This window comes from Amblyomma americanum, chromosome 10 (genome assembly GCF_052857255.1).
Source record: "Amblyomma americanum isolate KBUSLIRL-KWMA chromosome 10, ASM5285725v1, whole genome shotgun sequence".
In the NCBI taxonomy this organism is placed as follows: Eukaryota; Metazoa; Arthropoda; class Arachnida; order Ixodida; family Ixodidae; genus Amblyomma; species Amblyomma americanum.
In genome coordinates this window covers 31870342-31897150 of record NC_135506.1, presented here as the reverse complement: position 1 = coordinate 31897150, position 26809 = coordinate 31870342, and the positions used below count along the sequence as shown (strand labels likewise).

The window sequence follows — 26809 nt, the reverse complement described above, 5'->3', positions numbered from 1 at the left end:
CTAACGTTTGTTGAGTGGAAACCACTGTTTGGAAAGCAGTTGGAAGATGCTGGAAAAACTACTCGCGATTTGCGTGTCCAGAGCCATGCAGTTTTGACAGAACAAGCACATGAAATTGAAACGTAAACCATGCATTTCTACATGCAGACAGGAGTGGCAAGAGTCAAGTCTACCACACCAAAAAGACAATCCTTGCGCTGAATCCATGCCTACAGAGATAGAGCTGTCAGCTTTATTTGTGAAAACATAATACCGTAAAACAAAATATATTTGTTGAGTATATATATTTATATATATGTAGGTATCCACCAACACACATCACATATGACTTGCCAAACAACTTCTTGAGGTCAGACAAATATATTTCTGAGGAATATGTATATTTCAGAAAAAAGAAGTCCATGACAAGAAAGAAACAAACATGTTTCAAACTGTACAATGTATTTTTTCTGTACACATAGGCACTGCATCACACCTAGTAAGCTGTCAACATACAAGTATGCACGCGTCAGCGAGGGTTAGTTTACATACTAGATAGCAATAAAGCCATAAATTGTGTATATAGTTGTCAAACTCGGTTACAAAGTATAAGGATGGTTTAAAGTGCAAAACAGCCTAACAGATAGTCACAGCAGCTAAAAATTGCACACACTGATAATTGATTATACTAGTAAAAAATTGCTTTTGACATTTGCTCCAAAGAAGAGCTGACAAAGGCAGTAGCTGCCTTAACAAGTAAATTACACTACTTTCTAAACATTAGTCAACTAGAATTCAATGTAAACTCTGTACAAACAAAATGACAGCCATATATATATGCAGTCAATGAGTATAGATACTGTCCATCTAAGACCTAAGGACTAAAATGGGGAAGACTAAGACTAAAAAAGGATTAAAATAAACAAATACACATAAACGCTGGCTCTGCAATTTAGCCAAGACAAAAAGTCATCTTCAAAAGCTGCACAAGAACATTTCTTTGCCGACATCTCATTTATTCGCAAGGCTATTGCTTCATTCCAGCACTTTCAACAGCAACAATAACAACAGAATATAAGTTTTAAAACAGTTTTGCAACACTTGGCTGTTCTTAAAACATTCAATTTCTGTGCATGCACATTTATGAGAAAATACAGGGTTGTATCTCTATAAAAGGACAGTACTAGTATTTTGCTATTTGACTAGACAACTGCTAAGTGTCCCAATTTCTGCCGACGTGTTTGTGCAATAAGCGATCTTGATTACTGTACTGAGCAAATTTCATTTTATACGAGGAATTTCAAAGCAAAGGCATTCTGGGCAATGCAGACCTGCGCAGTGCTGGTGTGCTCCTTGTAGCATTGTTTTTTTTTCTTTCTTCAAACGCACCATATTTACCCATTTATAATGCTCGCCTTTTGGCATAATAGGTGAATCTCAAAACTGCATGAGAGTTATAGTCGGATAAAAAAATTGAAACCACAAAATCAAATCAGTGTCACTGCTGCAACAATTAAGTCTTTTTTCATTGACGGTGCACATTTTGTTTAAGATGTTAGACCCAACTGCTTTGCTGTACTTATGCATCGCTTCGCAAAAATGGCTACAGTGCTAATGAAGGCTTGCCGCTACGATGGCATGGAGGATGATATGTGTGTAAGCAAAGAAAAACAAGTCACAGGCCGGTGAGGACTAATCAAAATGAGAAATGAACAGCGCTCCATGCTTCTGCACAAATTTTGAGTTTTCCATTCTTTCCAAACACGACAATCAAGTGCACGTTAAAATTGGGCAACTATGCTATTGGTCAGACACATATGTGCAAGACGCATCACTTTTTTATAGTGAATTACAGCTTTCTTTAGCAACCTTGCAGATTTTTCAGCTCTTCCATGTCTGCTAGACTCCGTTTCAGACAAATTTGGTGGGACCATACACACCTGGCCAGCTTAAATATAGTTCGGCTCGAGAGAAAACTGAACTATCACGTTCTGTAAGAGGAGCGCGCAGACACCATCAGTAAATTCATTTGTAAATCTGTAATAAGGCAAGCGTAAATGTGAGGCATTTTACAAGGTTATGTTTCAGCCCTTTGGAAGAAAAATGCCATGCAGTCAGTGGCTCACAGTTCTACTTTTTCAGTGATAACCACAGTTTTGTCAAGAGAACATATTTACAATGTTATCTAGGATTACTGGTGACCTTCACTCTCCTAAAAAACTTCCACTGCCCCAAAAGAACAAAATATGTCTAATTACCGTATTTTCCAGTCTATAACTTGCATCACTTGCAAGCAACAGTTATTTTTTAAATCACAAGTCGCATCGGTGTATAAGATGAACCTGTTTGTTCAGTAAGCGCTATATAAATGCACTGAAGGTTTTCCCATCAGTGTGTGTAACGAATTAGAGGTTGGCGGCAGCTCCATGCACAAAAAACATGCTTTCTTTGCAGCCTGCCTTTTTTGGTTTCATGAACTGGAGCACTGTTGCAGATTTGCGCCAGTCATGGATAACTTTTTCGCTCACTCAGAAGTGTCTCCCTACTGCTTGGTTCCCATTCTCCAGTGCATATTGAGCGGCACGAAACTTCAACTTTGCATCATAGCTCCTTCGCCTTGCAGGCAGGGTCACACTGAGCAGGAGTAATGGTTGACACGCGCGAAGCCAAATCGATCTGATGCTGAAATCTGAACTTTCGAGCATATGGCTGGACTCTTTACAACAACGGCATGCACTTCACACTGCCACCGAAATCAACCTGGCTGTTGGGAGTGTGTGATTCTACGCATAAAATTACCTCTTGAAAACTCATTTTTTCTCTCTTTTACAATTTGATTTTCTTTTCAAATGCCTTCGCTGGGCACGGGAAAAGATGGTGCAAGTGGGAACGTCATTTTTTTGCCATATATAAGTAGCATCATTGTACAAGATGCACCGATGAAAATGCAGTAGAAAAAACTACCAAGTTATACACCGGAAAATACAGTACATGCCACATGCAACGCTACCCACAATTCACTGCTCTTGCAAGCCTGGTAGAATGCCTGTACTTAGAAATCCATTCAATTACATTCTTGTGGTAACCTTTGAGTTCACGTTACCTAATGTGCACAAGCTTAGTTGTTCACATTAACCAAATTTTTTGCATTGCATTTGTGCAAACTAAATTAAGGTAATCAGAATCAGTCAGCTCCACGAAGCTTGCCTTGAAAGGAGTCCCCTATAATGTCTTCGTAGATGAGCTGCCAATTTTCTGTATGCTAGACTAAATCCCTACATTAAAAACTGTGACCTTTAACTTAATATCATCATGGTTTGCTCTTGCGGCCTTGTCAGTCACTCATTGTGGATTAAAGCATACCGCTGCCACACTGGTAAAATGAGCAGTGCCACCGTCAAGTTCTGTGAAGGCAAGACTTTCAATATTTCACGCCTTGAATTGCAGCATGCGACAAGACATTGCGAGCATGAAAAGAGTGTGTCACGAAATGTTTAGAGGCAGTCATCCAGGGAGCGCAGTTTCACGGGCACACTTTAAGGTGCTTGCACTGTGTTGGCCACTACGGCAATGAACACCACATGGCAATGTAATGAACCACATGATCACGGTACTCCTGATCACACACATTAGGTGAGATTGGCACAACAGAGTTCTACTGTAGGTTGTTAAGTGTCAACTGTTACCAGCCAAGGTAAATGTTCTCTCTCCTTTATTGTGCCAAACAGACAACAGCAAAAGCAGGTTCGAACAAAGCTCGAAACTTTGTTAGGGGAATATCCCGCACCACACCGGCACGGTTTGACATGGGAACTACTTTCAGAGTGTGTTTTCACAGCTGGGTGGACACTGCAGAGAGCCAGAAACAAAAGATTTGGTCACCCTGCATCCACGAGCTCTGTGCTGGTTTGATTGCTAGCCACACTCTCATGGTCCGTAAAGAAAAATCACAGCAAGGGAGGACTACATCAGTCTCACAGTATGGTCCTAATTTGACAGAGTTGTGCTATGGAATTGAGGCACAACACGATTCCAGATATTTCAAGCATCCATCCAAAAGGGATAGATAGTGCATCGCTACTTAGGGACAGTGGACGGCAAAGGACTCGGCACGTTATTTAAGGGGTTTTTTTCCACACTTTTGATGCCTATGGCCCTTGTTAACACTAAAGGCCAATAGACCACATCCTTGTGACATGCTCCATTTCAGAATGCTTTCCTAATGTTCACCTTGTGAATCTGCCAAGTGCAATAATATTTTCACATTAATGAAAAAAAGAAACTACTTGCAGAACTTGCAAGGCATTTCTGTAAAACTCATTTTTCATTGAGGCTAAAGTGGAACTTTGATCAGAGCTTTAGCTTAGGCATTTAAATGTTATACACTCTACTTAACAGCTTCGTCCAGTTGTGCGTTATGAATGGGGTATGATCAGGATGAAAATTGTTGGCGCTGGAATCCACCATTATTTTGGTGTTAGCACTCCTTTGGACCTCGCGCAATGTGCACCCGCGCAATATTACAAAAAAAAAAAGTAAAAAGGAAACATACGGAATGCAACTCTACGTGAACTCTCACTTGCTTCAACATGTCAAGTCTCTCAAGCATGCACCAACACCCAAGCTCTCAACAACTTGCCTTGCACGCGCCCGAGTTCATTCTTCTTTCAAAAAACACACCCAGTTTGCAAGCGAACATATAAATATATCATTTTTATAATTTTTTTATGCCATTTAAATACTGAAATAAGATTTCTGTATAGAAAATAGTAGTTTTATACGCCTTCCTACATACATATATACAAACTCTAAAGCACCGGTCATTGAAATAGGGCTTTTACATGGAAACAAGCTAATCTCGGACTGTGTTCTTGCTGCAATGCCATTTTCAGTGCTTTGAGACTAAGTTACCTTTACCTCTCCACCCTAGGTCCAGCGACAGTTTTACAGCTGTTTTGTCGCTTAATACTCTTTTTTTTAAGAACTACGCAGTTTGTTCCAGCTCAATTTAAATTCATGAGCATAATTCCTTTATCCGGAGCAAATAGAGATCAGGGCACGTTTAAAACAAAAGACTAGGTAAAGAGATGAGGGAGTTCCTAAACAGACAGTGAATTAATAAAAAAAAAGAATGCTATACTGACAAATCTAGAGTTTTGCACTTCACAGAGCAAGTGCTAACCCCAAATTGCAATTGCTTCAAACATGAAGAAAATTCTTCAAGCCGAGCTGCACATTAAAAAGTTAAACAAGGCTTGGCAGTTCAACTCAACGTGAGCCGTGCAGATTCCAGTTTTGTAAACAATGACTTTTAAATGGAATTTACTAACATGATCTAAGTGAGTGCTGAACTGGACATCCTTGTCTAACCGAAATGTTAGCCCATCTCTCTCTCTGCAACTGGCTAAAGACATTCGGGACTAGCAGAAACTGGATGCCATCATTGTTAAATCGCTTGAAAAACAGTTACCCAATCAGTCTGCGGACAATGGACTGAATTCGCTGAGATAAAGCTCCCTTCTTTTTCTCAAATCCGAGGATCACTTTCAATCCTTCAATCCTGGACAACCAAGGCATCGCATTCCGGACACAGGGGCACCTGTGTAGGTATGTCTCTTCTCATACTTTTATTCTTTAAAGGGTACTGAAGACTGAAGACAACTCCATCTAATACCCCTGTCACATGGGCACTAGTAAGGCCTTAGAAATTAACGTCCTTTGCCCCAAAGGCGCGTGACGCGCATCTACACGGCAAAGCGTCGAGACCTTTGCGATAAAGTTCCGTAGCAATAAAGGCGGCCGTCAGCGGCCTTAAAGTTGCTTAAAGGAGCAACCCAGACGGCAGCGCCAGCTAGCGAGCTCAAAGAATAAAAAATTGACGCAATTTTTAGTTTTGAAACCGAAAGAAATATCTAATTTATCTTATTCAATGGTTAATTTTGCGTTACAGTGCACTTAACCGTAGAGGAGGCTATGACTAAAGACATCCACACTGCTAAGAAAGGACTTGAACGCTTTTCAGCAGCCGCATCGACACACACGTGCTTGCGCATCTCGCTTTGCTGTTTTTTCTTCGTTTGCTCTTTGTTGAGTGCGTGTTTTGAGTTTGCTTGTGTGCACAAAGACACAAGCAACAAAGCACGCTTCTCGAACACAACGAGGAGCCGAACGGAAAAGTGCGCCTACCGTGGTCGGACCGAGAACGATGAAAAAAAAAAGTAAGCTTTGTTTCAAAATATACGTTTCTCACCGTCAGAACGCTCGTTTATTATCGTGATAGCTACTTTTTCCAACATAAACGAATGCACTCTTAGCTCAAGTGCTACCGTCTGCTTTAATTTCATAATGTTACTAGCGCCGCTTCACACACAGCGGTGACTTTTGGCATTCACGGAGGCCGCATTCTAGCTCCTTTGGATTTGCCGTGTAGCAGCGTCGCTGCTCCTTTTCGGTTTACCTCCTTTAGTGCAATAAGATAACTTTACGGCAAAGGCCGAGAAGAAGTCCCGTGTGACAGGGGTATGACTTTTCTTCCAAGAAAAATCAATTCTATGACTTTCCGGGCATGTTAAGCTATTCCGACACCAAAAGACAAGTACTAATGAGAAAACTGCATTTAAAATCCTTTCTGCCAATCGATTCGAAACTTTGTCTTCAGAAAAAAAAAGACTCCGTGATCACTGTTTCGAAGTAAATGGCGGTGCAGCCTACCCTCAGAGATCTGTGAAAAAAAAAAAAGCGTGCCCCCATATGCATTTTACCCGAGAATTGGGCGTTGATGGCACCACCTGTACATTATTTTTGGACCTTTATTTAGTTTATAAAAGCTCCATTTTCCATGAATGCAGCGCCTTTGTCATTAGAATGCAGTAATCTACCAATACAAGACAACTTCAATTCGTCCCGTTTCCCATCAGGTGTACTATATACAATTCCAAAATGCATGTCCATGTGGCTGCCCATGTGGCTGCTTTGGTTCAAAGCATGGCATTGGCCTCAAGTATGGAACAACTGCTAAAGAATATTGCTACTTGGAAGGAGGGGAGATGGGGTGGGAGGGACAGCAGAGAATGGCACGACAGCAAGAACAAAGCCCGTCTTTTTCAGCCCGGCAAAGAACACAGCACACTCTCTCTTACAGGCATACGGCCCACTTTTGGCGACAAGAGCTGACGAGACAGAGCCAAAACACCGGGGTACATAATGAGTTTGAGTAGACTGCCTTGAAAGAGGAGGACAGGAGGGAAAACACGTGCGCCACAGAAGCGGCGCCCGTCGTCGTCAGCTGCCAGCACGGTCGACGTAGCGGTGGTGGCTTTGGCTCTGGACAACGTTGGCACTCGGGAGACCACGCCCGTTCACAGGGAGAAAAATTGGAGGAAGGCCTGAGGTGTGACAGGGATGCACATAGGCAGGACGCCAGTCGGCGATGTCACTGCGTTGCTATCGCCGTCCTCCACAGTGTCCTCTCGCGAAGAGTTGAGGCAGGGGTGGCCAAAGGACTGTGCCAGAGATGGTGAGAATAACAAGGCTCAGCTCGGGTGGGATCAGGTTTGGTGACTAGACACTCACAGTAAGCTTTTCAAACATTTCATTTCATGTGTTTCTATGTTACAGTAGGCAGAATGCGGGGTTTGACATCCGGAAGCAGCTCGTAGACTATAGAGACGCTCTAGTGGATTTCCCTATTAAAGTCAATAAAACGTCCCCGCTTCCGCCATTTTTTTAAAAACTCACCTCCAATAAAAGGAGGAGTCGGCCAACGCCTGGAGTGCCTTTCACACAGCCGTGCGGCGGCCTCCAGCTCTGCTATCCGCGGAGTGATGCGTATTGATCGACGAAAGCAAAGAGTCCACTTGTACTTTTATTTCCATGGGCCTAATTTGCGCCTGCGTTGTCTGTGACTGTAACTATTTATTCACAGAAACCTAAAAAACAAAATAAAAGTGAAAGCAAAGCTGCTGCGCAACAGGCTGAAAGAAACTCCATGCATTGGCTGACTCCTCATTTCAGAGGCGAGTTAAAAAAAAAGGCGAGAGCCGGGACATTTAATTCGATTTAATAGAAAAATCGGCCGCACAGGACAATAATTTGAAGTTTCTAAGCATACTCGGAGAGTGAGATTGAGTTCCTGCGGTAAAGAGACAATTTAAGATTCCTCTTTAGTGCACCTTTAACATGCGTTGCCAGTGCCACCATCAAGCCTCAAACTTTCTGACGACTATAGACGAAGCAGAATGCAGGAAGCGAGCGCACCAGCCAAAAGTAAACATATTAAGCCGAGCACAGTCCTGGCCTATAATCTCTTTTTTTTTTCCCCCCCCCCGACTTACACTCCTGCCGCACGGCCATTTTGGAGGCCCTCAAACAGATAGTCTATTGAGTCAAAAGACCAATCGAGCCCTGCTACATGAGCGGCTCCGATGGCCATGGAGTCAATAGTCCATCGAGTCAATAGTCCGAGTCAAAAGAGCACTGCGGGACTCGATTGAGATCTCAAGGGCCTCTGAGCAGGATGGCTGCATGCACTCTCGGACGTGAAGCGCATACAGCATTGCGCTGGGGAATAAAATCACAGCGGTATCATTTCTGAAAAATACGGAATTTTAAAACATCCAACTTATTTTGCAAAGAAAATGAGAGAGAGGTTGAGCTAAATAACTGCGGCAAGCATAATACCACTGTTGACAGCGACACAAAAATGAACAACAGCTTCCTCAAAAGCGCACAAATACCATTCAGCTGGTCCAAACCAAAGAATTTAATTTCAAGAGTGATTAATATTACTTTAGCAAACAGACATTTTGCTCTCAACCTTTTCAGGTTAAAGTTCTAAGCTGTTGCTTGCATGCCTGCAAAGTTATTGGCGGTGATGATGGCAGCACTACAGCTTGGTGCAAGATGGTGGGATCTCTCAGCAGTGACCGAGTTTGCTTCTAGCAGCGGCAAAACTCCTTCGAGTTCGATAGCAATTGAGAGTCCCGAAAGCTCTCGACTGAATAGCCTTTGAAAGTGCCTGTGTGACAGGGGTACGATTCCAATGTAAGAACTGAGAGAGAAAAGGGAGAGGTTCTTTTTTAAACTCCAATATCTCTGGTGTTAAATAGCTTGATCAAAAGTTTTTGTGAGAGGATGACGGGTGATTCAATATCCATCAGTTTTTTGGCTTTTCTAACCCTCGACGAAAATTTTTTCAGGAGCACTTAATTCTGAAAAGGTCACACAGTCACCCAATCTTTCTGTGAAGTGTCAATACTATAGGTACCCTATACTGCCACCATGTGCAAGTCGACTCCAGATATAAAATGACCTTGAACTATGGTGCTTGACCCCATTTGTCCAGATCCCAGCCACGGCAGTCGAATTTCGGTGGAGGCGAAATTCTAGAGGCCCCTGTATTGTGCGATGTCAGTGCACATTAAAGAACCTCAGGTGGTCGAAATTTCCGGAGCACTTCACTATGGTGTCCCTCATACACTGAGTCGCTTTGGAACGTTAAACCCCATAACCCAAACCCATTTGTCCCAATTCTGACCACAATGACCCTATTTCTATGGTGGTAGAATGACTCCAACACAACAATCTTCAAACAATCTTTTCTTAAAATTTCCCAAAATCTAATTATGCCTTGACCGCTATGAAAGAAGAGAAGCAGTGTGCACACACCTTCCAGAAGAGGCACCGGCAGTGGCGGCAGAGCAGCAGGCTGTCTGCGTACTCCTCGCGGAGGCCGTGCTTCTTGCGGAGGCGGTGGAAAAGGCGCTGCCACCCGGGGTCACCATCAATCTTCTCGGGTGGCTGCCGGCGCCACTGCTCGACCAGCTGAGGCCCGAAGTGAAAGAGGCAGAGGCGCCGCCACACGTGCTCCTCCTGGAGCAAGGCCGCCAGCACGGGGTGCGCCTCTCCACTACGGGCCAAGTCCCTGCACCATTACAAGGAAGGGGAGTATGGTGTCACAAGCAAACTGGCAGCTTGAAGAATAATATACTGAAGGCAATGATTAGGCTTGCGAATACTTTTTCTTTTGCGAATACCACCTTATGACTGAGGCATGGCCATACGCACTGGTCACTGCATTCCATTTTATGTCTTCGTGCTCCAGCTTCGAGTTCTTGATCGATTTGGCCTCACGCTGCCGTGTGCGTGCGTGCACACACACACACACACATACCCGAATGCAATGCATGTGTGTCTTGGAGCACTACATTAAGTGATTCATCTGTTCCTGCAACAGATTCAGTTCTCTTCCCAGTCCTATTAATCCAATATTCCTGCAACACCACACAAGCTCATTGCATGTACTCAGGTCAGGCAGGATTCAATAGTAGCTATTCATAAAGCATCAACCATGGCCTTGAGGCAAAGTGCCTCCTTAACTACCGGAGGTTATCAATTCAACACATGCTATGGCTTATCACCCAGACACTTCCCTTTTCTTTCTCTTCCTTTAGCAATTACGAAGCGCTTGGATTTTTCTAGGTGGGGTGCCTAGTAAAGAAGCCTGCATCTTCGTATCTCATCACCCTGCGGGTACACACGGTCATAAAGCGGCTACATATGAGAAAGTCACAGGTAAAAATTATGTTTCAAAGGGCAGTTCCTTTTAAATGAATTTTAAGAACACAATTTTTTTTTTTTGGCTCAGCAAAAAAGTTGATGTCTAATGTGCCCTATTCCACAAAGCTTGGGGGATTCCCCTAAAACATTGGACCAACATCGTTCCCACTTCGAGTTGTTCAGCAATTCGCACTCGCACTTCCACATGCAAGTTTACCCAATTAGTTCAGCTGGTAGAGTGACCGCTCCAATGACGTGGTGGTCCTGCATTCGAACCCCAGATCAGGACGGAGTTTTCTTAACTATGAAGTTTCTGTGGAAGCTGTACAGCTTTCCTTTGTAGCTGTATGCCTGCACTCAGGTGGACGTCAGTGAGTAATTTGCTCCCATATAACATATGGGAGCAAATCCTTGTGGTCCTTTCACTGCATTTTCTTTCCAAACGGCCCGCTTCTTTCCACGTTTCCAGCAACTCTTTCTCGCCACTGTGAACTACATGCTTCGCCCGAATGACCAGGATCATCAAGAAGTTGGCTCCTTCTTGCACCTTATAAGCATGCTGGGTGAGTGCAATGTGGGTGCCTCAACGAACAGAGAAAAAAATTCGCACTATATTCATAGTTTGGTTTCAAACGTAACGTGAGGTGCTTTCTGAGCCAAATTATTCAAGAAAAAAGTCACGCCGTATTTGTGCAAATACGGTGATGCTGCTTTTGACAGGTGCTAGTATCGCGATTCATCCCAAAGAACCATGTGTGAAGGCATGTTGTTGCGAGATCATTTGTAAACAGATCCCACATTTCAAAGGCATTCGATGATGAAATTGATCACATTCCCATCATTCTGTCATTTCTACTGATGTCCACAAACACAACAGCAAGAAAACTAATGTGACTGCTAGCACACAATTCCAAAAAAAAAAAAAAAAAGCTAAAATCCGTGATTTTCCGCATTATCACAGGAACCTAGAGGCCTTAGTCATTACATCATGGCTAATACTCTTGTACCTGATAGCGCGAAATCGCAGAGGACTGACAGCAGCAAAGAGATTAAGCACAAATTAACCATGACACCACGACAATGGCAGACCCCATTGGATGAAAGGTCTTTGAGAGGCATTTGCCACTGCGTTTTCGAGTTGTATTCAACTACAGGTTCTGGTCAATCTCGTTCGGTCGATTTAGGGCACCTGCGGCCGTGCACACGTACCTGTAGTCGGCCAGGCGCAGCAGCACCTCCCTGAGCAACTCGGGAGGCAGGTGGGGGAATTGGGGTGTGGCATCATCTGGCACGGGGTTGGAGAGGTCGATGTGCCTCTGCACTTCCCAGATGCGCTGCAGTGTCTGCAGGTGCTGCTCCCACAGCTGGCTCGAGCCCAACGGGCGACCCCAGCAGTGGTACTTGCGCAGGGTACGCTCCAGGTCCTCCAGCAGGAGCTGCCAGCAGGCATGCAAAAGATTAAGCCAGTAGTCTTGTCACCTGAAGTATAGCATTCACAGAACTGTACCAGTAGCTCAGCACCACGTGACACTACCCAACACCGATTTAGTAGCCCCGTACGATGCTATCAAAGCTAAACGTGCTCGCAAACAGCGAACCTATTGTTCAGGACTCCGAGGATGACGACCTCAGCTGTGCATTCATGACACTTTCTCACATGCCCGACTCTGTTTTAATAGGGCAAGTGCACTGCACAAGCCTAAATTTTCCCACTTCCAGTCAAGCCACACGATTGGAAATGGACACTCAGGTTAAGTCCCCGCCCAGAAAGAATTAGGGAATGGTCCTCACACGGCTTCCAACACCAATGTATTGAATTTCCCTTTATCCACCAGCTTTCCGTGCACTGAGCACACCTAACTAGGTGATGTGCACTCTACAGGCCTTAAATGAATTGGACGCAGTGACCTGCAGCTTTTATGGCCCCTCGCGCTTGGCAAATAAATCTCTTTCTGATAAACCCAGCTCAGCAATCACATTCAGTTTATGACAGCCATGGCCGATAAGCTACGACAGTCACATTTTGGGCACACCATACTTTTATGGGTGGATAAATCCACCTTTGTTGGCCATTACACTTCGAGTATGCAAAGTACCAAGTTTCAGTTCTGCAAATGCACTCGGAACTCCATCATTGAGGACCCTCTCAGGTACAAACGAAAGCCCTCGGAATGGACAGATTTTAAGTTTCACTATAAAGGTTGCTCTGCCAACAACTGCAAGCCCAAATGCCTATATTCTGGCTTGCCAGTAGTACCGAAGTACAACTGCAAACAGCTTTGCTTTGTTTCCTCGGCCAGGGTGTCCGAAATGTAAACACGAGGACATTGAGGCCGACATTCATCACTTACTGAGGGACTGCCCAGCTCTCACGCCTACAAGGATCCGGCACCTGAAGGTAGCGGGTCTTTCACCAAGCAACCCTGTTTCATACACTGCCTGGACGCAGGGACCGGTACTATCGTTCTCTACTGGACGTCATCAAATCAGCTAGTCTTTTTCCATTCATTTAATCGCTACTACATCTTTCATCACACCTTCACCCATCATTGATGCCCTGGGCAAATAAATTTCGCTTAAAAAAAAAAGCTTTGCTATGCCAGCAGTAGTGAGGCACAACAGCAAACAGCTTGGCTGTGCCAACAGTGGCACGCTTACTCAAAACACTTCGAGCTGCACAAACAGCTGTGCTTTTGCACCTGGAGGATGTGAGTGTTCTGACGGCTGTCGGCCACTTGGGATGCCACCTCCTCAAGCATGGTGAACAGCACTCGACTGGCACAGCCGCTTAGCGTGGTCAGGTTCTCCGTGATCAGAAGGTGTAGCAGCTGCAAGGAATGCCGTGCGTCTTCATTAACTGCACTCGCTCTCCTTCAGAACTTTGTACACAAAAAAAGAAACTAGGCACTGCAGTTCCAAGCTAATATAAAGGTAAAAAAATTCAAGGAAAATGAATACAAGAACAGCATCAAATTTGGTCACACCTCACCCATGGCTTCACAGATTAAACTAACACGAAAAAAGAATCGAATGAAGGAAGTACTCTACTTTTTTTCCTAAGCAATTAGTTACTGCAATAAACTATGGGACAAAGTTGTATCCATGCCAGTTAATAAACTGCGCTGGAACCTTTTGTGAAATGATTTCTGTTGTCAATTTAATAATAATAATAATAATGATAATTCGTTTGGGGGGAAAGGAAATGGCGCAGTATCGGTCTCATATATCCTTGGACACCTGAACCGCGCTGTAAGGGAAGGGATAAAGGAGGGAGTGAAAGAAGAAAGGAAGAAAGAGGTGCCGTAGTGGAGGGCTCTGTAATAATTTCAACCACCTGGGGATCTTTTCACAGCACACGGACGCCTTTTTTCAAATGACACTGTATTGCCTTTGGCCTGGAGATAGCTTTTTAACACTTTATACAGCACAATTATTATGCATACAATTATACTGCACAATACAGCTGCTGCACATGAATGCTGCGCAAAGATACAAGCGGCTTATGGAAAAAAAAATGCAAAAAATATGAGTGCTTGAGATGACAAGAACGAACACTGATATGCATCAACTCGCCTTGCAAATGTAGTTGAACCTCCGCACATCCTTGATGCCATTACGGAAGTCTAGCCTGCGAAATGCTTCACTGATGGTGTTGTAGCCAGCAACCTGCAAACAAGTGTAGAAACCAGAGATTATGTTCACATGGCACGGTGTACGCTGTTAGACAAGGTGCAGGAAAAATGTAGCGAGCAAAAAACCGAAGAAACAAATACCACTGCTTGATTCTGTAGAACTGCATTTTTTTTTTTATCTAACATGTATTGCAAACATGCACAGCTTTACAAAAGCATGACCAGTTCATATAAACGGCATGGTATATTCTACATGGCTGCTGACAGATAAGACAGAACAACTGTTTTTGAACACAAAAGGAAATAGAAAATATTGGTATCTCCAGAAGTAGAATTGTGCACCCTCAGATATAAATAATTACTTAAAAACCTGCTATGTTCATAACCTTGGCTCAGCTCTCTCTCTCTCTAGACCATGAAAGTGTTTTTGCCATTTATGTTTTGCATTTCCTAAAGCTGAGCAAGACATTCCAGCCAAACACAATTCATCAAGGTAACGACAACTGTAATGTCTTCCAAGCTTTATAGCTGGGCACAAAAAACAAGACTTCCTTTAATAAGATGTTCACAAACCTCGCAGATCTGCAATGAATGAAAGCACCAGCAAGCTCTCTTGCATCTGTGTGCAGTTTGTTTAAATTTTTTGCACTTAATACGTCTCTTTGCATTGACTTCTGTGCAGGTAGAAATCCCAAAGCTGCTCACCAGCCAATCTTGGATACCATATTAACTTTTTCCCTATCCCACTTACTGAGCATCGTTAAGCCTGCTAACGATTACTTTTTGCACCGGTTTCGGAACCTTCCACGTTGCTAATGGGCACACTGTGCATCTGGCTTGTAGCCAGAGAACTGAACTTTCATATTTGATATTCCTTGTTTCCCCACGAGGCAGAATTCTTTAATGCGCTGCGAGGACGTGGTGCCACGCTGCTAGCGGCAACTTCGTCGCTCAACTTCGGAGCCTTCTGCGCTGCTTACAGGCACGGTGCGTACATCATATGACTCGTAGTTAAGCAACTAAAGTTTCGTTTTCAATGTTTTTTTCCCCCGCGAGGCAACATTTTTTTAACGCACTCTGAAGACGTGGTAGCGTTGAAGTTGCCTGCCAGCCTTTGCATGTGCGACGCGCTCTCCAAAACCTTGCAAATCTTAGGACTGTGCTTTGCCTGCGGTTGATTTTATAGACCACCCGAGCAGCAGCAAGTTTGAAAGAGCTGCCTTTTTGTCGGAATTCAGTTCTGACAGCAGTGACGACGGAAACCAGCCTGGAACACAGGCGGCCGCATTCCGGTGCCCAACTAAAAGGTTTCCAGTTATTGTTGTGTATCAAGAGCTAATGAAATACCAAACATTTCGCATACGTCAGAAAATTCTTTACGCTTTTTTTTCCCTTTTTAGATACAAGCGTGTCTTTACAACTTCTGTTCAATTTTTTTCTAAAATCTTGTTTTGGCAAATAAAATTTTATGTTGCAATGCACAATTTGTTGTTCAAGTTTATATGCCTAAAAGCACATTTATTTAGCTTTGTTTTCAAGTATTGCATAAAATTTTAAATGGAATAGTTTTTACAGAAAAGAAAAACTACTGAAATCTACAAAAAATAGTCATATTCCTCATGGTAAGGAAAGAATTAAATGATGTTCCACTCAATGCCTGTGACTGAAACATACTAAATGGCTGATACATACAACGAGGGGACAAGTTATATCCTTAGCTGGCGTTTGAAATTCTGTGTCTTAACAGAACTTACACATGGAACCTCAAGGAAATGTGCCAAGTCTACAAAATGTAAAAGAGAGACTGTAGTCAAGGAGTCAGTCAGTACAGTCTGGACATACGCTTTGGAAGACAAAAATGACAAGACACTGAAACGGTTAAAAAAATATGCCGAAGATAAAGAAGGCAAGCTTGTGAGGACAATAAATTTACATAGCTGAGTGTTTGATAAAAGATCATCTCATCAGACCTCACGAATACTAAAAGCCTGGTCACTGACTACATTAAAAGGGTGTTAACAAAGAACCTTTTACAACCTATACAGGATCCTTAGCTACAATGAAGTTGTCACCAGAATCAGTGCCGGAGGTAAAGGTGACAAAGGAGGCAGTAGTGATGCATGTAATGCCACAGACAATGAATGACATGAAAAAGTCCAACACAGACTGTTCAGGTGACTTCTGGCCACAAAACAATTATAGTCATGCTACGGATATCCGAGAATTGTCCAAATACGCACACACACTCATGCATGCACACATACGCTGAAGCACTTTGAACCGTTCTGCGATGGCTGCTGACTAATGTACAGTTTCTATCATGTGTAATGGCTTTACCTCACGAGTGCACTTGAGTGTGATCTGGCAGTACGGCTGCTGAGAAAGCCTGCGCTGCTTGGGGTCTGCGTCGAGGCACTCATCGCCACTTCCTGCTTCTCCGCCGGCAAGATTTGGTGGCGATGATGGCTGAAGGTCATAGTCGGCCGGCTGCTCCAAAGAGTCGAGACTGAAAAGCGAGAGAGAATCTCACCTTGCCATAGCGCTGCATGCTTTCAGTGCCACATAGAACGTCTCAAGAACTAACAATTAACTGGAAAAGAAAAAATGCATGTTCTTTAGGATACTCCTCTACCCAGTTTGGAGAACATGGTGTGTGAATTCAGTGTTGCTACTGCACAGATATCTAACAGCTCTTCTGAAGTATGAGCTTATTTGACAGTCGGGCTGTTTCTACAATAATCAGTTAAGCACGGTAATTTTCGTTGCGCACCACTGAAAGTGGCAAAAGAGATCTGCCAGCAGGGGCACAGTTCCTGGCGGAACCAACTAAATGATTACTGAATTTTTACGTGTCGAAGCTGAGGAAGTGGCTATGAAGCACGATACAGTGAAAGTCTCTGGATTAATTTTGACCACCTGGAGTTCTTTAACGTGCTCCAAAAAACTTGAAACATGGCCACTTTTGCATTTCACTTCTATTGAAATGTCACCGGCAATTGAACATAAAACCTTGTGTTCCATAGCAAAACGCCATAGCCACTATTATGGTGACTGTCACTTTAAATTTGATGTCACAGAGTTATGAAGTGCACTATATGAAACGAAGGCAGAAAACATTACAGGAAGTGCCTTTCCACACAGTGAGGCACAGCTACCCTTGCACAACCAAGAATGCGAAGCCAAGAAAAAATTGCTGGCAGTTTAGCATTGCTAAGTGTGGAATATTGTGCGAAAGCAGGTTTTTGCAAATGGACACCAATGCCATGTGTCCACTGACCAAGGAAGCCGGTTATGTGCGTTTCCTTTCCTTTCGTGACTTTTGCACACGGATGGAAATGATGAAGATGGCAATGTACATTAATGCACAGTGTGAGAGTGTTGCAGTTTAACATGAGGCGTGATAGTTGCGATGATAGCATAGTGATGATGACAGCATAGCGAAGATGATCTGTTCGTGCCACCGTAGGTTTAAAATCCAGCCACGGCAATATTTATTTTATTTCTGCAGGTATCTGAGAGGTTTCAGTGAGAGTTCGGATTGAAAGCCGAAAAATCTGGGAAATGACAGGACAGTTACCGCTGTGTAGCGCAAGATTCAGTGACAGCTGTTAAGGTATTTATACTTTACGATATCCTAAGGTGGTGAATGTGAGAGAGACTTCATATTTGTATAGCTCTAGAGCTCTCATTTTAGTTCACCACACATGATCGCTTTTCGACTAGCTCCGCTCTTCAATCCCAGCAGTTTTCTTAAGTTGCTTTACAGTGCAAGCAAGTTTCAATTAGAAAAAAAAACAAGAAATTTTCTTGTTGCATCACAAAAAAAGAAAGGCAGTACATTACAACCCAACATTAAACTACATTAGAAAAAGTAATTTGCATTGAACTACCCTTCATTATGCAGTAGCAACCCTGGCATAGCTTTTCATCTCATGTCGTACTTGTCAAACATCATAACGACATTGATCATCTCAATTTCTAGATATGGCTTTCATAAGGTGGTGTGATAATGATTGTGGTGTGATTCACGCTCTATTGAAATTACTTAAGGCAAAATAAAATTCCAGTGATATGCCTAACAGAGAAAAAGGTCTGTCTGCTCTGCTCTTTCGAAAAAGGAAACAATCCTTCAATCAGAAACAATCTTCAATCTTTTATTTAAACCACAGAGCTTTTTGACCACTCCCCTCAGTAATAATGCCACTTAGCCTTGACAGCTGTATAATCATATACAGCTTGTGGGGTTGCATGGGGAGATAAGTACTTTCTCCCCACTCAATCGCGGCTGACACGGTTCAAAGCCGCCCGGACCCCACCCCGTGATCGCGTACGCTACCGAGCGCTCGCCGACCACGGCGGGCCTTGCTCTGGGGGAACAAAGGAACGACACATTGGCTGACACAAACAGGCATTTATTGCTACAGAAACAATAACGCCAGCTAGCAACAAGGTACGCTAATGAATCGAGGGCGTCCGACTCACCATCAAGGTTCCGAGCGAATGTTCGCCCGCGCTAGGGCAAGGGATATAAACTCCGCAGGCCGGACGGGACGAGTACGGGAGCCTGTCTCCCCGTCGCTTCTTCGCCCCGTCGGCGAAGAGCGGAGCCCCGAGCGACGCGTCCGCTCAGGCTGATTATCCCGGCCCAAGAGAGCCCATCTCCCGCGGGCGGGCTTCAGCAGTCTCCCGCGCAGCGACGCTGGCGCCCTCTCTTGCCAGTTAATGTAACTGGCAAGGGAACGCGCTCATCCTCGGGGTGAGACTGCTGCTGCACGGTGCCTCGCGGGAAAGCAAACTCAGGGGGCTGCAGGGCAGGTCCCCACAAGCTTAAGAACGATGCAGCAAATGCAGCAATGGCATCGGCTTCATTATGATGTTGTGGTCAGCCAATTTGCACCTGCCAGCCATTTGCAAGGCATCTGATTGTGATATCATGAGAGGTGGTGCATATCATTGGTTGAGGGACCTCCTTTCAGTGAATTTTCCACTATTTTTGAGCTGCATCTGACTGTAATGAATGAAAACGGAATGAACCTGCTATTGCACAAAGTGGCAGTGTTACCACCAGTGTTGTAGGCGTTACCGAAAAAAAGTACCACTAAATATGTTACTCGTTACGCCAAAAAGAAAGGAACGTGTTACCGCCCTATGTTAACTACAAAAAAAGTAATGCGTTACCAGAAAAAAGTACCGCACGTTACTTTGCCGTTACTCCATGGCCATAAATTTTAATCAGTGTGTCTTCGCTGCAAGGACTCACGACAACAATTTTATAAAGCTCATATTTCACATAGAACTTATAGCCCAAACAACACTTTTGCCCGAAATCTTGATTTATCGAGAATACTTTGCACAAATGTGCTGGAACCTTAGCAATCTTATAGTGGCCTACAGCTGCGTGTAGAGTTGCATGTGATGGCTTCTCTCTGGCACAAGGTGAAGTCATTTTCTTAATGTGACATAAAACACAAAATGACACTGCATCATCAATTCTAACTTCACGAAGAAAGCATCGCTGAAATCAACAAATTTACAGCAATTCTGAAAAATTTGATGTTCCAGAACGCTCGATGTGCTTCGGCTAACAAAATATACACGAAAATTGTGCAGCAAAAAGAAATGCTGAAATGGCATAGTTCCGGAAAAATATATTTGCGCATATAATTCTTTTTTTCACTTGAACCTGTATAATTACCGCAAAAAGTGAGTGTTTATGTGCAGGTGTTCAAGGTCAGCCTCACTCACTAAGGAATTCAATAACCAGAAACGTAGCCGCAGTTTCAGGTAGAAAGAAGCAAAATTTATTTTGAACACAAAGTTGATAAACAGCGCTAGAGAGACAACTACAACTTGCTGCTGAATTTAAGCAACAGCTGCATTTCAAAGCTGTCATCGGACAGCTTGCCTCGCTTCTTAGTGGATACGTCCGCATCTACGCTGAATAGGCGCTCAACGCACGTACCGAGACAGTTACTCATCTTTAGTTGGCGCCGATGTCGAGAAGGCGCTCCCGAGGATGTCATCCTCTGTTGTGCTGGAGCTGGGGCAGGTCGCTGTACCCCGAGACTACATGCCCTCAAGCCGATTAACTAGTAACATGACACTTCACATAACCGAAAAATGTTAACGTGAGTACATTGCCCATTACAGTTCCGAAATGGTAACAAGTATGTTACTAAGTTACCAAAAAAAGTAACGCGTTACTGCCAACATTGGTTACCACAATATTTTTTGAATGGAACTAGTATCACTGGTTCAGTTACTGATCATACTGACCACCGACCCAATTTTTTTAATGCGGATCGCCCATAGATTAGTAGGGCAGCAATGAAGGCCTATAGTTGCACCTACACATTGGCCCTTCAGGTCAGCCCTGCACTCGGCTTACAAAGCAAGCCAATAAACAAGTCTTTTCCTGTCAAACTTGCCGATACCCCAGTCTGAGGTACAAACACAACTGTGCTTTTCGTTTGCTACAATACAAAGCAAAATCATAGTTGTGCGCACTCCAGTCACAATGAGAGAGTGTTTCTGCATCACTCCAACGGCTCTTCTGACATGGGGCTGGAGCATGCCTGACCACCATTAGAAATGCAGAATGGCAATCTTGGCAAGGAACGTGTGGTCATAAAGAAGACAGTAGCTAGATTTGAATCATGATAAAAGAAACTGCTGACTTAGGCAGTGTTGATGTTACTGGCTGCTGGGTTACATCATTGAGGCTACTAAGTATGGTTTAACAGTCCACTCGGCCACGTGTTTATTGTTCAACTCACAGTGACTTACACTAATATGGCTACTGGTGGTAGTCCTGGTGCAAAAAACACTGGTGATGCTGATAATGATGATGATAGAGTTTGCATGCTGCCAGCTATAGTTTTATTTTTGGACACAACAGAAACATTTTGGCTCACATAGTGTCAGCAGTGCGATGCTGTATGTTGCATTTATCGGCACGAACCAATCTATCCAAGACTTATTTAGGGGCAGAGGCTCTACACTAATGGTTTTGCAAATTGAATGCAATATGAAATTAAGCTTAGTGCATATATGTTCGGTGATCGTACTCATATTTTATTTTACCTTTCGCTTTCAGTTTTTTCACTCTGTTGTGCATGGCTCAACCAGTATTTTAAAGCTTTATTCAATTCAAAAGACCCAGGCCATTGCCTTGAGCTGCCAAAGCCAGAGCAAGCAGCCACGATTTCTCTGTCATATATACTGATATACATTTCAAGTAATACGAATACAATTACATATATTCTAACCGTGGCACTAGGGCAAGCACAAAAGATGAAAAAAGTGAAAGTGAAAGGTAAACTAAGATATGAGTACGATCACCCAACATATATTCATTAAGCTTAATTTCATATTGCATTCAATTTGCAAAGCCATTAGTGTACAGCCTCTGCCCCTAAATAAGTCTTGAATAGATTGTTTCTCGCCGATAAATGCAACATATACACTTGTGGTTCAAAAACACATTTTTAAATGCAAAGAGTGCTGCAAGACAGTAGCCGGCGAACGCAAATATGTTGGCTGCAAGCCGAGTCGCAATGCGGTCCTGAAGAAACGAGCAATCCCATATATCGCAGGTTCCGCACTTCTTTAAATGCTGTTCTATCACCTAGCTCACACCTTTAACACCAGGGTCGCTGCATAAAACAATAAGATTGAATGCCCTAATTCCTCTGGAATTAAACCGTCAAAAGAGACCGCAGACTACCTGGTTTTTGATCTTATCCCCCTACTCGATCACACACACATATATATATATATATATATATATATATATATATATATATATATATATATATATATATATATATATATATATATATATATATATACACACCAGCACAGCCCGTTCGGTTCAACGTATAAAACGACTAGAAAAAAAAAAAGGCTGCTCCGGGAAAAACTGGCAAGCGGCGCCCCAGCAACCGTGCGCGGTATATACACGCAAAAAAGCCAACTGCGCGCGACGTGTTGACCTCGGGAACCCGCGATTAAGCAACGGTTTCCGATTCGTCGTCGCGTCGCAATCGAGAGTCGTTTCCAAACTGCGCGCGCCTGTGGGAAAGGGGGGATAATTAAATGCGAGCGATCGAAAAACGCATCGCGTCCTTTCAGCCGCGGCAGGCAGCGCCGGTAGCAACGCAGCACCACACGCATCGTGGCGGGCTCGTATATTTATACATATACAGCGACACACACGTCCGCTATTGCGTGTCCATTTGGCCGGGCAATGCAAAACATTGGCGCACTGCCGCGCGGCGGGCACAACGAAAAAAAAAAAAAATCAGTGCCGCCGAGAAAGAAAGCAAGCGTGAATAATCCTCGTGCACGGCTAAATAGGTCAGCGACTGTAGCAGTGCTGGCCGTAGAAACACGACTGGGCCCGCCAGCCAGGAAGCGAGCAACCCGGCCTTGCTAACGATGCGCATTTTTTTTTTTTTCTTATCCTGTCTTTTGCGCTCTGTTGGATCTCGCGCCGCCTTCTATTTGGCTGGGAACCTGCGGAAACGGGTAACAACGGCGATCTCTCGGATGTGACGGACTGGGTGAAAAAAAAAAAAAGAAAGCTGGCCGTGGGAAAGGAAAAAGAACACGGACTTGCTGCAGGGCATGAACGTTCGCGGAACGCAGCGCGCGTAGCAGACGACGCGCCCGTCGAACGCACGATACATCCGATATACGTATGTATGTAGGTACGTTTCTCGCTGTCGTTCCTAAAACCTGACGCTGCTCCACATTTTACGTCACCAGTGTTCCAAGAGCGACCCATCTATTTCTGTAAACGCCAGTACATAACGATCGCACATTGCAAAACCGGGAGCCACACGCGCGACGTATTTGTTGTTGAGACGTGTTTGAACCTGCACTTCGTGTTTTTGTGTGTGTGTGTGTGTGTGTGTGTGTTTTATAATACGGCGATCGGAGCGACAGGTTCCCGAAATGGCCCGGCCAATCAATTAGCGTGGAAAACCATAAAATAATAAAAGGTACGACCCAAAATTTGGATGTCGGTCGACCAAGTCCGCAAATGTGCATGCATCGACTTGCCGCGCAGACGATTTGAACCGTGACTGCAGCGCAGATGCGCGCCTCGTTCCCGCAATTCTTTATTTTCCTCCGGCTACGCTCGATCATGAAGAACGCACGCCTCCCAAGTTAAACAGCGGTTGCCAAGCGACTCGGTTGCGCGCTATCCCCCTTTGCTGCCATCCGAGCACGCAGCAGCAGCAGCAGCCCCGTCGATGCGCTCGACTTGGTGCAAATCCCCAAACCTCCTTTTCTTTGGTCTCGCGGTTGAAAGCACAAACGGGCCAGAAGGACCGCCCAGGTAAAAAAATATCAAGAACACGGGCGCGTAGTTAGGACAGGCATACACATATATATATATATCCGCTCGGAAAAAATAAATGGAGAAAAATTGCGGGCGAAAGCTAGCGGCCTGTACATTTTACGCGCTCCCAGTGGAGGAAAGAAAATACAAAACGATTAAAGAAAAGCATTAGCTCCGCAAACATTCAAGCAAGCGCTGCATGCCCGCGACAGTGCGCTTGTATACACAGACTGTGCCAGCCTTTGTCACTCCTCTGGAATAAGGCGCACCAGCGCGAAAAAAGAAAGCACTCGGCTAGGCCGGGCAACGCATTTCACGAACGAGGAACTGGCCTACTTTTTGCATAAGCAGAAGCTCTGCCCGACGCGCTGGGGCTACATTAGCGCGCATTAAGCAACAGCTGAGCCATTCAGCTGACGGCTGGCCGCGGGAGAGGCGAATAAACCCGCCGTCGGAGCGTTGTTTAGCGCTGCTCGCCTTTCTGACAGGGGTGCCTACCGAAGGCCGCCATCTTGACGGAATCAGCTGGCTGGCGCAACGACAGAGGAGAGGGGATGGCAAAGAGCGCTGGCAACGCGCAGGCGAAGTCGTTTCAGCCTGCCTATCGCGCGGTGCCTTTGTTTCTGTCGGGTTCAGCGTCGGGAGTCGCGATGTTTGCGCGCAAGTGCGCACGACGGACCGAGTCACGCCAGGCTCCCATACATTTGTCTCTAACCCTCTCTCCTCCTCGTACAGCTGTTTCAACCAATGCGCATGCTGAGCAAAACAAAAGGCGGACAGCGATCGCAAGACGACTGACGGGCTATCGCGAACGAGAAGAAAGCGAAATAACCGCTTGTAAAGCGAAGATAGCCAGCGAGCCATATATCTGGACAGGCCACCCTTTTTTTTTTCTCCTTCGCCGCACTCTCCCTCGATCTCGGCTGTCTGTCTGAATCGATACATGGCCCGTCCCGTTATTGCCCGTCCTTGGCAGAGACCCAGCGACAGACGTCCACTCCGTAATACACACACACGCGCGCGCAAACATAAGAAACTGAAAGCGCGAGGCGAAATTTTTCACGCGCGTCACAATATATAATTCTTCTTTTCTCACCTCTCGTCGGTGCAACAGTAGAACTCGAGGATCTTCTTCTTTTCCCAGCCTTCTTCCGTCTTGACCCAAACTTCGCCTGGAGAACGCCAGTCTCGGCCGATGAATGGCATCGCGCCGTTGCGTGAAGCACTCCCGAAAAAAAACCGCTGCTGCTGCCGCTCGCTAGATGCGTGCGACAGCGTGTTCAGAAAACAGCAGGTCTGAGCAGCTGTCGCGTGGCGTTTTCGCACCGCCAACAGCGGGCACACTAACCAGTCTCCACTCGCAAGAAAGAAAACCCGACTGGCACCGCACCAAGGAAAAGAATAAGAAAAGGAAAAGAAAGAACGAAGGCGAACCGAAATAATAAAACGGCAACTGGTCGTTCCCTCCGCGCAGGTCTCCGCGCCGTCAGGATCCCGTCAACTGCGCTGCTCGCGCTCTCCGCCAGTTTGTTGATGCGTGCTTTTTGTTGACGGATGTGACGTCCCGGAAGTCACAAGACGCCTGCGACGTCACGCGGCCTTTTGAAAACGGAGCGAAACCGAAAGTCATAACCGCGCCGCACGTTCTGTGCATTCAGCGACGCGCAGTCGTCTTGAGGCAATGAACATGAGTGTTGTTACTGGCCAGTGTTTGCTGAGATTCCTCCCGACGTAGTGGACACTGCGCGCACTCGCAATTTAGCATCAAGCACGCGCAAAGCGCAAACGAGGGTGACCAGAAACGCGATGTTACCGTGATAGGCGCGCGCTGTGAAGCTATACTTCTGACGTTCACTGGTTTTCTAAGGCAGTGGAAGGAGATGCTATTCTTTTTTTTTGTCTACGACACACAGGCGTACTTTTACAGAAACGTGTACGAAGCCAAATAAGCGATTATACCAAAATATAGAATGTGCGGCAAAGTATGCTCGCATTAACTTATACGCAAGACAATATAACAACGAGGAGAAACTCGCACCACGTCGCCGACGATTGAGGACTAAAAAAAGTGAAAGTTGCTGCTGAGCTACATGTTCATATCGGCTGTTTAGTAATACGGATGCGCTCGACATGAAGCGCTTGTCCTGTGCCCTCGTTTCTTAACCAGGCGGCTGCGTTTTTATGGAGGCAAAACGCTAAGGCGCCCGTGTGCTGTGCGATGTCAGTGCACGTTAAAGATCCCCAGGTGGTCGAAATTATTCCGGAGCCCCCCACTACGGCACCTCTTTCTTCCTTTGTTTTTCACTCCCTCCTTTATCCCTTCCCTTACGGCGAGGTTCAGGTGTCCAACGATATATGAGACAGATACTGCGCCATTTCCTTTCCCCAAAAACCAATTATTTTCGAGAGCTGTGCTGTGCGATGTCAGTGCACGTTAAAGATCCCCAGGTGGTCGAAATTATTCCGGAGCCCTCCACTACGGCACCTCTTTCTTCCTTTGTTCTTTCACTCCCTCTGTCCCTTCCCTTACGGCGCGGTTCAGGTGTCCAACGATATGAGACAGATACTGCGCCATTTCCTTTCGCCCAAAACCAATTATTATTATTATTTATCTTATCTTCTAAGGCCTCAAAACTGAGCAACAAATGTTTATAAGAGTGGGAGGAGGGGGTAACAAAGGGTGGACACATTCAACTGCCTCGAACGAAATACCTGCTCGCGTTTTCAGTTATTGCACAAGATCACTGCCTGTCTTTTTTTTTTCCTTTTCTGCAACCTGTTTCACCACCACTTTCAACGATTTGTACTTCTTTTTCATCCAGCGATGTGAGCAGCCCACTTATTACAAGTCATTTCTTTGAGTCTGTCACTGTGAAAAAAAGCTCACATCATTCCTTCTCACCTTTTCTCTCTTCCTCTTAGTAACAGCTAGGTAGCTCTAACAGAACATAGACTTATGCATTACAGCAACCACCAGGTCTTTGCTTGAACCATTATTATTTTGCTCAACACCATGAAGCCACACACTGGACATGGAAAAGGGAACAGGCTGCACATTACCACCCAAAGAGGCACAGTGCCTGCATGGCTACTTCATAAAGGGCAGGAGAGAATGCATGTAGAAAGAGTGAGAGATGTAACATTCGACACACAACACTCCCAGTTAATACAAAAAACACAGAAAAACAAAGTACACACCAAGAAGTGCAGTAGCAGTACTTCATGGCCAATGGGAACTTTCCTTAAAAGCCCGGACAGCATGGGCTTTCCTAGGCAACTCGAGTCACAAAGT

The 26809-nt window shown here is 44.8% G+C and overlaps 1 protein-coding gene across 1 annotated transcript; it reads right to left on the bottom strand.

Annotated features, from left to right (window-relative positions):
• Window positions 1–212: 212 nt before the first annotated feature.
• Window positions 213–25066, bottom strand: LOC144107069 (F-box only protein 25). The gene is made up of 7 exons (XM_077640052.1): window positions 24614–25066; window positions 16506–16674; window positions 14110–14202; window positions 13236–13364; window positions 11746–11972; window positions 9646–9901; window positions 213–7481 (listed from the first exon to the last, which is right to left on the bottom strand). The coding sequence occupies exons 1-7, from the start codon at window positions 24721–24723 to the stop codon at window positions 7338–7340; spliced, it is 1128 nt and encodes a 375-aa protein (XP_077496178.1). The 5' UTR covers window positions 24724–25066; the 3' UTR covers window positions 213–7337.
• Between the last annotated feature and the right edge of the window lie 1743 nt (window positions 25067–26809).